General features: G+C 28.1%; 1 protein-coding gene across 3 annotated transcripts in view; it reads left to right on the forward strand.

Annotated features, from left to right (window-relative positions):
- LOC107446238 (AXIN1 up-regulated 1) overlaps positions 1-13916 on the forward strand; it is a 17123-nt gene extending 3207 nt beyond the window's left edge. For 2 of the 3 annotated variants that reach the window (XM_016060835.3, XM_043040608.2), the window contains exons 2-3: positions 10908-11250; positions 11774-13916. In XM_016060835.3, the coding sequence (XP_015916321.1) occupies positions 10932-11250; positions 11774-13302 (1848 nt within the window). In that variant the 5' untranslated portion in view covers positions 10908-10931 and the 3' untranslated portion in view covers positions 13303-13916. Of the gene's footprint in view, positions 1-7209; positions 7396-10907; positions 11251-11773 lie in introns of those variants that run through there. The other variant, XM_016060836.3, reaches the window with a different exon arrangement.
- The last annotated feature ends 963 nt before the right edge of the window (positions 13917-14879 follow it).

Genomic DNA, 14879 nt, shown 5'->3' on the forward strand with positions numbered 1-14879 from the left:
TTATTAATATGTTAAAAATAATTTTTTCATGTAATGTATCAAAATTATTATTCCTTATGATTGATTTAAATTTGTTTCAAGTATTTTGTAATAATATTTAATCAGCAATTTAGATAATTTGGTTTTTGCCGGTTTTTACCAGTTTTTGCCGGTTTTGACCAGGTTTTTGCCACTGTCCTGGCAAAAAAACCTTTTTGCCGGCAAAAACTCCAACCCTGGTGTAAACAGTTGATTACATAAGTGTAATTAACTGAAATAATGTTTTTATGATTTTAGCTCAAGTGCAAATTTGAAACCTGGAAATGGTAAGTCGAGCTGGAGCTCTGAAATTGGAACAACTAATGACTTATGGGGATCAATGCCAAATAAAAATTCTCGTAATTCTGCTCCACAAGGGATATCCAATCCAGGTACATGTCATCACATTTTTAATTAATTTTCTAAATTACAACTACTGTATTTCCTGGTGTATGAGTCCCTTAAAACCCCCAAAATTTTACAAAAAATCAGGGGATTTAATTTTTATACTATGTTAAGAAAATTGGATATTCAATGATCGGGAAATATAGATGCATTATAAATGATGAGAGTGTCATTTTACTCCTTTCAAAAACTATTTTCAATATCTTATATACCATGGATGCACAGCCTAAGACCCGCACTGAAATCTTTTAACTTGGCCCCTGAACTGTCTAAAATAGTAATGAGAAAAAAAGTAATAAAAGTAAATCGTTCGTCAGCTTTGCTCTGCAAAGTAAGTTAATGATTTATTTCCGTTTATCTCGGAGAGATTGTTGCCATTTAATTTTGCAAGTACTATTTATGGCAGTGGTTCAGTGTTAAAGTAAAATTGAATTTTTATCAATAAATAGGAGGTATTCTTTAAGTGAAGAGTAAATATTAAAGCATATGATTTTAACAATTAATAAATTTTGTTTTCGAACTCAATAGTAAAAGTCAACTTTAGAAATAAATGAAATTTTGTGAGTTTCTTTTTTATTTATCATTTGTTTACTTTTTAATCTTCCAACTATGTTTAAAGTACTTTAAATTATTAAATATATTTATTTAATTTATGATATTTTTATTATATAGACAATTTAGTTATGCATGTTTAATTCATATCAGGGATGTAACAAATATTTCTCATTATTCTGCCCTTTTGCCTAATAATCGGCAAAGTATCATTTGTAAAATTATTTTTCAAAAAATTTTTTTTGTGTGTTGAGGGAAATATTAATAGATTTAATATAAAAAAGTTTGAAATTATGTTTTTTCTATGCATTATTAGAAAATGTTTTTACACACGCTTTTTAAGCTCTAAAACTTGAAAACTTTTTAAGCTCTAAACTAAACCATAAGTTTTGCAATGCTGATTTTAAGTTATATTGAGGCAAATTAATTTCATCGTTTCCCCCAAATTTTAGATTTTAAAAATTCAGAACTTTTTTTAAAGTTTCATTTTTGCTTGTTTTTCTGTTTCAACTAAGCGAAACTAACAGATCTTTTCTAATAGGTTTAATTACTCATTGCCACTTTTTTTTGTTTGGTACGACAAATAACTAGTAACATAGCAGTGTTTTCATCATAGAAAAAAAAAGTGTGAGAATTTCTCACCCTTTCTCAAAAACAGGGTGAGATTTCAAAAAGTTAAGTGAGATTTCTAAAAACTAAAAAAACACAAAAACTCATGAAAAAAAAATCATTTCTTTAATTATAATACATTTTTAACATCTTCTATTTTTTAAAGTATTGAATATTTTTGGTGCATCATCATAGATTTTGCCTTTACAAGGTATTTGTCCATCTTACATAAGTGCATAAAAAATTTGAACGTCTTACATGAAGAAACCTTACCTACCGTAAACACGTGGTTGCAGAGAAATGTGTTGTAGGTAATGTGATGAAAGGGGTTGTGTTCTGTTGTTCGAAAAGGTTCTAATACTGGCAAATAGGGAAGCTAGATAATGGGGCAGATGTTGTAGATAATGAAAGATCCAGGAAGGGAAGTGAAAAGAATTTTATTCTAAATGGCGTAATTCGAAGCTTTTTCCAAAATGCTAGAAATTCGCGAATTTTGAAATTGATTTATAGAATGCGCGAATTTCTCGCGGTAATAATTTTTTAATGCGAGAAAAGAAAAAAATATGCGAGATTCTCGCGTTCTCGCGCTGTAATGAAAACACTGACATGCATACACACACTGATGGAAAAACAATCCCAACCCCAAGAAAAAATTATTGTAGAGTAATGAAATTTTGGCAATGCGTTTGTCTGAGTAACATATTTAATTGATTAAAGTTTCGAGATCACAGGTTATTGCAGTTAAGAGAAAAACCATTGCAAATGTGAAATACTGGTACTTAATAACTGGTGTAACCAGCAGAATTTTTAATTCAAGCATGCGAACAGGCTTGCATTGTATCATACAGATGCTGTATGTCATTTTGTGGGATAGAGTCCCACGCCCATCGTACTTAATCAGTCAATATGGGGATAGTTAATGCTGGTTGTGGATGACGCTGAAGTTGTTTTCCAGCGATGTCTCATACTTGTTCGATTGGTGAAAGATCTGGTGATCTAGCAGGCCAAGGCAACATGGTGACATTCTGTAGAGCATGTTGGGTTACAACAGCAGTATGAGGGTGAGCGTTGTCCTGTTGAAAAATACTCCCTTGAATGCTGCTCATGAATGGCAACAAAATAGTTTGAATCAGCAGGTTGATATACAAATTTGCAGTCAAGGTGTGTGGGACAGAGTTGGGCAAAAATGTAATCAATTACAGTAATCAATGACTTGTAATCATGATTACAAGATAACATAATTTTGATTACAGCTGTAATTTTGATTACAACAATCAATTACAGTAATCAATTACTTGTAATCGTGATTACAACTTTTTATAATTTGATTATAGCTGTAATCATGATTACAATATTTGATTTCACGAATCAATTATTTGTAAACTTGATTGCAATTCATCAATATTTTGATTACAACTGTAATTGCGATTCCAAGTAATTCCAACAACAATAATTACAAGTAATTGTGATAACTTGTAATCAAACTATACCTTTACAAGTAATTACAATCACATACTATATGTAAATATATTATGTATTGGGATACATATTTTTATGTACATAGTATGTACGCATGTTTGTACATACAATATGCGATTCTGATATATACATATACAGTGTATGCACAAATGTTGTTTGTATGTACATTATACATAATTGTGTGGTAATATACATACAACAATATGTATGCGTAGTATGATAATAATGAATGTATGTACTCATGTATGTTAGTTAATATGCCAATGCAATGTTTTGTATGTTCGTATACACAAACAATATATGTACAAATGTATGTGAAAATAATTTATATACGTTTGCGAAGTACGTAGGTGCATACATTGTATAAATGTACAATAGCACTATGTACAATATATGTATGTATATGCACTGTACATATGTATATACATTGTACATATTTATGTACAGTATGTAAGAATGTTTTTTATAGGTACTCTATATGTACAAACATAGTAGCTTAAATAAAATGCATGCATGTACATAGACACATGGTTTGTACACGCAACATATGTACACATGCATCTGCATATATATATACTTTGTTAAAACATATGCACATAAGATGTTTTGTATGGATGTACAAACAGGGTTTTCATATTAAAAAATGGGTGAAAATTTCTCACCCTTTCTCAAAAACAGGGTGATATTTCAAAAAGTTAAGTGAGATTTCTAAAAACTAAAAAAACACAAAAACTCTTGAAAAAAAAATAATTTCTTTAATTATAATACATTTTTAACATCTTCTATTTTTTAAAGCATTGAATATTTTTGGAGCATCATCATAGAATATTTTGCCTTTACAAGGTATTTGTCCATCTTACATTAGCACATAAAAAATTTGAACGTTTTACATGAAGAAACCTTATCTACGGTAAACACGTGGTTACAAAGAGATGTGTTCTGAAAGGGGCAAAAAGAAAATTTGAACGTCCTACATGAAGAAACCTTACTTACGGTGAACAAGTGGTTACAAAGAAATGTGTTCTGAAAGGGGCTCTGTGATTGTGTTCTGTTCTTCGAAAAGGTTCTGAACAATACTGGTAAATAGGGAAGTTAGATAACAGGGCAAATGTTGAAACTCTAGGAATAGGAATAAGATCTAGGAAGAAAAGTGAAACGGATTTTATTCTAAATGGCGTAATTCGAAGCTTTTTCCAAAATGCGAGAAATTCGCGAATTTTGAAATTGATTTATAGCATGCGCAAATTTCTCGAGGTAATAATTTTTTAATGCGAGAAAAGAAAAAAATATGCGAGATTCTCGCATTCTTTCGCTGCAGTGAAAACTGTACAAAGAATGGTTATACATACGACGTATACATGTACGTAATTACATAAATACATGCGTACATTTAAATATATGTATTTACAGTGTATGAATGCACGTACATTATGCATGTATTAAAAAACTTTATAACTGTTAAGTTATTAAAGTTAGTTTTAAAATTTGCTATGTAATATTATGTATAATTGTAAAAACAAGCCTACCAAATTTAGTTTATACATAACTCCTACTTGGTGTAAGGCTCCCCCCCCAGTACATATATACAAAAATTTCTAAAATTAAAAAAAAAAAGAAGTCTGTAAAATTTTATCAAGTTACAAATAATTACATTGTTCTCTCTAATTATGTTAAATTTTCTCCTCTGGTTGATGAAAAGAAAAAAAAACTTGTGCAATATCTGTACTTCTGCTCTGAATATCTTGTGTCAAATGATGCTAGACGCAAAATGTCATTCAAAGGTCATTTTAAAACCATTTGGAAAGTCTAAAATTTCTAATTCTTTTGATGGAGGTGAAGATTATTTTTTGTGTGCGGTGCAGCAAATGATGTAGTTGATTCCATATGTTGACGACACTGTTAACCATGTGAAATTTTATTTAAGACTCTATTTAGTCTGACACAGATGATGTTTGGGAATCTTTTGATACAATTTAGTTTACGTTGTGATATATTGTTTGAAATACGCTTGAATAAATTATCTTAAACTTAATTATTCTTATTTTTTTTCTCAACGACTTGTTTCTAAAAAATACCATTATATGCAAAGAAAATGTGATGAGAGAAAATGCAAAATTAATTGTGCATAACATATTACCAATAGTTTTTGAAAGAGTTAAATTGATACAGAGTTATTCATATCATATCTATCTCATTGTTTATAATACATTGAAATTTCTTGATCAATGAATGTCCAAATTTATTACCTGTGTAGGTATAGATTGACCTTCTGATTTTTTTAAAAGTTTGAGGATTTGAGAAGTTGACTTATACACTGGGATATGCAATAGTTATATTTAAATTTTTTTTAAATTTCAATTAAAAATTTTACATTGTAAGGTAAAAATTTTTATTTTTGTAGAGATATAAATTTGAAAAATTTTAGTTCATCCATGCATTTCTTTATAAACAGGGTGTTGTCTTCAACTACTCTGAAGTCTAATAAGAAATATCCATCCTATTTTTTTCAGTTTTGCCAAAAAAGCCCCTAAGTGTAGCATTAATCAAGTATTACTTAAATGTTTCCTTATTCATTTTTGTTAATTTTTTCATATTATATAAGACAGGACATTAAATTTCACTTTGGAAAATACTAGCCAGACTAAAACTTTTATTAACCACAATTTAACAATCATGAAAAATAATAACAATTTTTTGAATGCAGATGTGGTATGAAGAACATTTTTTGATGATCAAAACCATAAAAGAATATAGAAACTTAAGAATCAAAACATGTTTACAGCAATAATATTAAGTCAAAATAAGGTTGTCTTAAGTTTCAATATTTTCAGGTTTCAAAGATGAAAAGAGGTATCCCAGCATTTTTTGTTCTAAGTAGAAGAAAAGTGCTGTCGCTTGATATTGAAACAAATTCCACATGCCATTTTACTCAGGCATGATAATCTAAGTGTATATAGCCAAATTAAAGTTAATTAAGTTAATTTGCCAGCTTTCAATAATTGATCGCAAATGGCCAGTGAGTGGAAATTTGTTTCTTTTTTTTTTATAAATTTTATAAAAAAAATTTTCGCATTTATTTTTGCCTAATATTGCTTAATATTTTTGCCCCTGAAAGAATGGCCAAGAAATCTGCTCTGTAAATGTCTGAATTGACAAAACAGGTGGCCATTGGAAATAAATAAAACATCTGTGTATATATATATATATATATTTTGAATATTAACACATAAAATTGTCATCATGATTTTAAATTAAATCTCTACTGTACCTTCTTTATCATATTTTGCTAATTATAGTGAGGTATAAAATTATGATATAAATAAGATATATGATATGGAAGACATAAACAAGATAGGAAATGAATTAAGATGTAAATAAGATTTGAAGGAAAGTATAAAAAATATATTTAGTTTTCTCATCTGTTTATAACAAGTCCACCTTTTTTAAGAAAGAAAAAACCTTTTAACATAAGACTTTTGATAGTTTGTTCTCAAAATACATTGTATTTTTATATAATATTTGTTATAGAATGACAGAAGAATAGAATCAATAGGATTACCAGTAAATCAAAAGAAATGTACATATTCATATTTTAATTGTATTCTTGTTGTTTGCCATTGATATATCTTTGTTTCCTTTTTTTTTTTTTTTAACCANTCTTTGTTTCTTTTTTTTTTTTTTTAACCATTTTCTGCATTCAATAAATTAAGTACCCTTTGATTTTTTTAAAGTTGTAATTTTGTTTTATTCACAATTTATGTTGAGTAAATAAAATATTTCATCAAATTTACAAGTAAATTTATTAAAATTAGATTTTAATTATAAAATTTTACCCTTTAGAACTATTTCAAATTTATTATAAAAAAATTAAATATTTAAATATTTTTTTAAATATAATTCATAATTTTTAAAAACCATAATTTATATGAAACAGTTCATTTTAATAAAACTTTAAATTTTAAAATAAATTTAAAATTCTTAATTATCTATTAAATTTTTGATATCTAATTCCAATATATTCTAATAGCTTAGTGATTTGAAAATTCTTCTCTTCCTTCTATTAAAGAGGAGAGGATACATTAGACTGCAGTGATCTCCTCATGCCCCTATTACCATCCTACCCTTCTGCAGATGGTAGAATCCATTGATTTAGCAGGTACTGAGGCAGGGCATAGTAGCAGAGAGATGCCTGATCAATAGTTGTTGCTAACTGAATTCCCCTTTTAACATTCTGCTCTTGTCCCGGATTTTTGCTTGTTTTCTCTGGATTAGTGCTCATATTTTCTATTATCTTTTCCAATTTTTTCATTTCACAATGGCTGAGTTTTTACTGTAAGCATTATATATATTTTTTAATATATATATATCTACTTATTTAGAGAATATTGAATCATTAATGAGTAAAATTATTGTTTTTGACAGAATCAATTATGTGATTTCAATTTGTGGTAATTAAAGGTAGCTCTTTTATAAATTTTTCATTTGTATTCAATGATATTTTAATTTTATTTAAGGATTATTTTATATGGCATAATATGATAATTAATATTTTTTTTTGAATTATAGACATAAAAATTGTTTTATTCATATTAGTTGTTGCCACAGGTCTTAAAAGTTTCTGTATTTTGCATAGCTATTTTTAGATACCTAATTTGACGTATTATATTTAATATCCTTAAATAAATTATCAAATTAAATTTCAAGTTGGTGTTTTTTTTTGAAATTGCTAATTTAGGTAGCTTTTATGGTGTATAGATATCCATATCAGCGCAGTAGTTTAGATTTTATTGTAAGCATTTAACTATTTTTTTTAAAATATATTCTTATTATAAGAAATATGTTGACCTTAATGAGCAAAATTGTGTTTTTAATTGAATCAATTGGCGTGATTTTAATTTGACAGACTGAAAGTTAACCTGTTTATACTTTTTTTTTTCGTTAATGATATTAAAATTTTATTTCTGGCTATTTAATATGATATTTGTCTGATCAGTATTTTAGTAAATAAAATAAATATTTTTTTTCCTTCCTAATATTTGTTGTCAAAGGTTTAAAAAGTTTCTGTATATTTACATTGTTCTCCCCCCCCTATTTTTAAGTATCTTATATCTGATTTCGATTTTTTGAAAATTGATTAAAATTGCTATTATGATTTGTATATTAATCTTCACATTTAAATGGTTTTTAACAGAAAATTTTGCTTTCATTTGTCATTAACATATAAATTTTATCATTATACAATGGTTGAGTTTTTATTTTAAGCATTTAGTTTTTTTTTGTTTTTAATTTAGAATATTGAATCATTAATGAATAAAATTTTGTTATTTGTTGAAATCAATTCTAGGATTTCAATTTGTGAGAAATTCAGGTAACTGTTTATACTGTTATTATTATTTTTTTTTAGATATCTAATGTTAATATTTGGTTTTTTAAAATTTCCTAATTGAAGTTGCTGTTATGATATGTAGATTCCTTTATTTAATAATTCGTAATTTTAAATTGAAAATTTTCCTTACTATTGTTATTCTTCTCATTAACTCTCTTTTGTATTATCTTTAAAAAAATTTAAAACTCTGAAATTATGTAGACAATACCTACTCAATTGAAGCAAGTTATGTATGGTTTAAAATTTAATTAACTGAAGCATTTACTACTTCTCTTGCCTTTTAATTTTCTGTTTTTATTTCTAGGAAGCCTACAAGCTTCTAAAATGAAGTTGATAATTTTGTAAAAGAATATAATACATGTTTATCGTAATCAGTCAATGAAAGAATGATCGGTGATGGTTTAAAAAATAGTTAATTTGGAATGTGAGCAAAAATAAATCTAACAGTACTTTTTTTTTTGCAATTAAAAATATTTTTTTATTTTATCAGAATTAATAAAAAATTAATTAAATATGTGTTATGATTTATGATAAAAACATAAGATAGATTTTAAGAACTAATTTTGATTTATTTAAATAATATTGTTTTACATATATTTTGTTTGCAGGTTATTTAATGTATGTTTGAAATAAAATTGTGCACTTTTTCAGAATTGTTGCTTCTTTATTCTATCTATGTAGAAGATCAATTACAAAAAGCTATTTCTGAGCAATGAAAAAATTAATTTTTAATGATGTATTTTGTTTATTTGTATTAGTTTGATATTTTTTTAATTTTCAGATTTTCCAGTGTTACCTATCTTAATGTTAGATTTGTTGAAATTTTTAATGCATTGAATAGGGCCAATTCATTCATAGCCAATTCATTCATTTGTTCAATAGTTAAAATGATTTATTTAGTTTTTTTTTAGAGAATTTGGACAAAACAGACAAAGCAGATTAAAACTTTTTTTAACAAGATTTTGTATTATTTTTGCAATATAGTATGCACTGATATCCAATGTGTGAACTTGTTTCAATCAATTCAAAGGTAATTGTAGAAAATATGCAAATCATCGACAGTGAGTGGCTTTCCTGTATAGCGTTTTATATCTACTGTCAAAATACCTTTTGTAATTGAGTAATTTTTTGTGCAACTGAAACCTACAAGCTTAAAAATTTTTTTAGAAAGTATTATTTAGTATTGTATTAATAATTATCATAACTCTTTGTATTCAATTTATAAATTTTTAACTGAATCATTTGATGCAAAAAAGGCATAAAATCAGTGAAACGAGTTAATCCTTCTTAAAACAACTGATTCAATTATTAATTAGTACATATTTATGTGGATTAACACTGAAATACATATAAAGAGTTATGCTTCATTATTTTAATTAAAGATTTAGTAATTTTAAAGACATTCAGAGCTTTGTATTAATACAAAAAAAAAAAAAAAAAAANAAAAAAAAAAAAAAAAAAAAAAAAAAAAAAAAAAAAAAAAAAATAAGGAAGTAAAATCTTATATTCTGGGAAACAGCAAAATATGTTTCTATGTATATATTATTTAAATCTTTTTTTTTTCAAATTATGATTTTTAATTCCCTGCTATTAAATAAAAATCATAATTAGCCAAATATTTTTTTATTTTTAATGTCAGGTTTTTATTCTCTTTATTCCTGTCTTTTACTACCTTTGGTAAAACATGTGGTATTATGTAGAAGTGGTATTATTATGTAGAAGTGTACAATGTGATATTATATAGAAGTTTATTCTATTACTGTGTTATATATACTATAGTTGGGTAAATCAGACAATCATAGTGATTAAAATCGAACATATCAGTACATATTATTGAATCAGAAAATCAATCTTCACTGTAACAGCAATAACCACTTAAAGAATAGATTAAAATAAATCTGTTTCAAAATGAGAGTTCAATCACTTTATGATCAAGTTATCCAAGTTTAATGCATGCTTATTAAAAGAATGAACCCTACTAGGTAACCCTTAAAATTTAAAATTCTCTTTCACGCACATAAGTAATTTAAAGCTTAAAGCATAGAAAAAGGGAGCCCAGGTCAACTGTGAAGTTTCAATTGATGGAAAAAATAAAATTCAAAATATCAAAATGCAATAACAAATTATTACTCAGGATTAAACATTGGGGAAGTTATCCTGCCATAATTAGTATGCATTTCAATATTTTGAAATTTTTTTTCCGGCATTTGAAACTTCATTGTTTACTCTAGTTTACTGTAACACACCTTTTTTAAGCTTTAAATTTTAAAATACGAATTGAGGTGAAACAGAAATTGCCATGAGAAGTTTTTCTTTCAGTATAGCGTTCTCTTAAGTGAACTTTCTAAACTTTTTTGTTTGGTATTATCACACTTTAGGTTCAATTGTTATTTAATGTTTCTAGGTTTATCATATGTTCATGATTTTTATTGTTAAAGCAATCTCTTTTATCTTTTAGAATTTCAGGTAAACTGTTACCATAATGCCAAAGCATAAGTTAGAAGATTGTTCTGGGGATGAAGCCAAAGAGACTTTCTCTGATGACTGCTGCTTGGACAGCTTTCCCAGCAGCAGTGATGCTGATAAAGATGATACTAGCGACAGTAGTCTTAAATCTGAGTTGAGTTCTGAAGTTCCTAGTACAAATACTGGTCAAGTTGCTGAGGATACATCTGATACTGAAGAACCTCCACGCAAGAAAGTGAAAAAGAAAAATGTCTGCTTTGCAAATGTAACAGTATACTATTTTCCAAGAACACAAGGTTTTACTTGTGTTCCAAGTCAGGGAGGATCCACTCTAGGTAATTTTCTAGATTTGTTTTATTTTTACCGTTTTCTTATGTAATGCCTAATGCACTTAAAATAAACGCATGAATTATAAACTCAAAAATTAAATGTGATTATTTAAAAAATATTAAAATTATTATTTTTAGTATTATTAATAACCCCTAAATGCATATTATTTTAATAAATCATAAAGAAAATAAAACTGAGTCAAATTATTTGTGAATATAAAAGTTTTACACTCCAAAGCTTGGATGTAACCAGGATATGGTTTGGTTTTATTATCCAAAGAACACCAGTTATTTTAAATAGTAGTTTAGACTAAGACAACCTAGAATTTTTTTTAATATTAAATATTTTCTAACAGACAATTTTTCTGACATTTATTACCAGAACCAATGCAAAAAAATTCTTTTAGTTATTTATATAGAAAATTGAGAACTTGACACTTTTTTTTTTACAGAAAATAGTTATTATTTAGTTAATGATACAATTGAATTACATTTGTCTGTTGCCTAATGGTGGCTTTTTATTTGATAGGAATGGATCAGAAACATAGTCAAATGAAAATGTTTTCACTTCTTGAGCATGCTGAAGAGCAAAAAAGAGTTCATCGAGAATTAATTAATCATCAGCGTAGACTAGCAAAGTATCAATCATCTACATCTGATTCTGATGATAGTGAAGATATTAGCGACGTCTCTGATTCAGAATTAGAAGCTGATAGTTGTTATTTTTTGCAGCCTGTTCCTATTCGACAAAGAAGAGCTCTTCTTCGTGCTTCAGGTGTACAAAAAATAGATTCATTTGAAAAAGAAGAATGTCGCGACATCCGTTCATCACGAGAGTTTTGTGGTTGTGAATGCAAGATTTATTGTGATCCTGACCATTGCACTTGCAGCCAAGCAGGAATCAAGTGTCAAGTTGACCGTTTCTCCTTTCCCTGTGGTTGCAGTCGTGATGGATGTGGGAATGTTGCAGGTAGAATCGAATTCAACCCCTTAAGGGTACGCACTCATTTCATTCATACTTTGATGAGGCTCGAGTTAGAGAAGAAGCAAGAACAACAATTGATGTTGAAATCTGAAAGTAACAATTTTTCTGTTTCATCTTTGTCATCTTGTGATACTTGTGGTTCTCTGTCTTCAGCCTCAACTGCTTTTACGTCATGTGTTCCAGCTCCATCATCATATTTAACAATGACTTCTACCTCTTCCACTGACTCTAATAATTGCATTGTTAATAGTCCTTTGAAGGAGCAGGTATCAGCATTTATGGCCATCAGCGAATCTGATAAGAAAAATTCTGGTGATATGTACGCTTCACCTTTCAGTCCACAAGAAAGCTCCTACTCAGAAAATTCTGATTACTCCAGTGATGATATTGATTCTGATATGGATACTTCAAACTCATCGCATCAGAGGACTGTTCTTCAGCCATCTTTAAGTGAAGGTTCTGCACAAACAACTGACACTTCAGCCAAATATTTAAATCATTTTAACAAATCATGCAGTCCAAATAATGATCTTAACTTAAGGTGTTATTTTTCAGCACAAGAGAGTACATTTTCTACTTTGGTGCAATCTGATAATCATTTCTGTAATGGCAACTCAAATACTCAGTTTTCTAATAACAATTCAATCTCACCCCTAGAAAGGAATGGTTTTAGAGAAACTATGGCGAGGCAGGGAGATTTTAACGAACAGCACGAACATTCATTAATGAAAGAACAGTCACAAAACTATCATTCTGTTTCTTCGAAAACAGCAGATACTGTTGTAGAGGAGGAACAGTGTTATACTGATTTAAGTTCTGTTATACCTGGGTCCAAAATGGAGTTGTTTAATGGATTGCTCAGCTCCAAAGTTCAAGACGTAACTGCCATAAAGCCTGTTAATTTAGAAACAGAAAAAGTTTTTAACTCTTTAGAAACATGCCCAATTGCTTTAGGAAGGGAGCCACATAAGTGTTGCATTTCTCAACGCATGGAAAATGAGAGAAATGATGAACCTGGTGAAAATTTAGGTGAGATAATCAAGAAAACAATTGTTGAAACAGTTTCGGCATGATGGTGACTGGACTTAGTTTCAAAATTTTTTAATTTGACAGGTTTTAAAATTTTTGTATTGCTTTGTTTCTTATTAGCATGTTATTTGAAAGGCTACAAAAATGAATTCTAAATGCTATTCCAAAATATAATATCAATTTATATCTTTGTAACATCTCTCGAATAGCTAAAAATTCAACTTTGTGTGCTCCTTTAAAATTAATTTTTTTTACAGTATTTTTGTTGCAAACCTTTTTGTGTTAAAAAATCATGAATATTTACAGATGTTTTAAAGTTGCACATTTTTTTAAAAAAATTTGTTGTTGTTGCACATTTTTGTTTTCTGTTGAATTTGTTTAAATTGTTAAAAACCAGTTTGAAAAAACACCATGAATTAAATTTATGTAAAATTTAGACAAAAATTAGGTAGTGTTACATGTTTTTAACACGCAAAAACACTTGTTCAAAATTTTGAATACATTTTTCCTTAACTGTATATATAAATAAAAATGTTTTCGTTGTAGAATAAGTGCATGTAAATTGTGAATCCAGTCCTATTAAATACTTTCCTCTACACATTTTCCCAGACCAAATTTTTTAAAGAATAGGTGCTTTGAAAAAAAAAATAAAAAAAAACATTGTCTGGTAGATTTGCTATAAAGTGAGATTACTAAAATATCTCTTTACCTAATATTTCCCAATGACAGCTTGAAAATCATCCAGTTTCAGATCGTTGGGTACTAGATAGTCTAGGAAGTGAAGGCGGTCAGTGCTTAATTCCCATCATATTAACACTATCATGCTGCTAATCTTCAAATTGTGCTGTCACAAGAACAAATACTTTTAATAAAGCTATAATAAAGGTATTTTAGTGGCTACATTAATGCATAATGGCTCTTTTTTTGTAGTGCTATATACATATGCATACCATGTTATTATATGGCGTAAGGTTTAACTATTATGTTTTATAACCTACATTGACCAGCCCTTGAACAGTCCAATTTCGAGACCATGACTATGAATGTTCAACTCTGCAGCCATGCAATTTTGAAAGCAATCCAGACCACAAGGGAACTCCTAGATTAAACATTGAGACAAACAGGCTTTCATGAAGTAATTTTTGATGGAACTAACCTGCTTTTGAATTACATAGAGAGAGAAACGACAAATGCCCTCCACAGTTAGTCCAACGACAAGGGGACTTTTACCCATGACCATGGGATATTTTATGTCAGCACTGTGGTCCAGCCAATGCCAGGATTCAAACCTGGGATACTTCACTGGAATATGAGTGCTCTATCCCCAGGGCAATCACATCTAAGATTTACCTATTTGCCACCACTAAGATGTTGATCTCAGAATTGTGTAGCTTTAATTTTTGCAACCCCTTGTTCGACTACTGGTTTTTACAGGAATGCCCATAAAATCTTTTTTGTGTAGTGCTAGATGTTTGCCTGTTGCAACATAGGACACGCTATTAAAGTGCTAAGTTAATTGAAATAATAAAGAAAAATATGAGTTTAAAATTATGATTTTATTTATTTCATTATTGGTTATTAAGTGGTTTCAGTGTGTTGCAAAGCAAATATTAATTATTTA

Source organism: Parasteatoda tepidariorum, chromosome 3 (genome assembly GCF_043381705.1).
Source record: "Parasteatoda tepidariorum isolate YZ-2023 chromosome 3, CAS_Ptep_4.0, whole genome shotgun sequence".
Classification (NCBI taxonomy): Eukaryota; Metazoa; Arthropoda; class Arachnida; order Araneae; family Theridiidae; genus Parasteatoda; species Parasteatoda tepidariorum.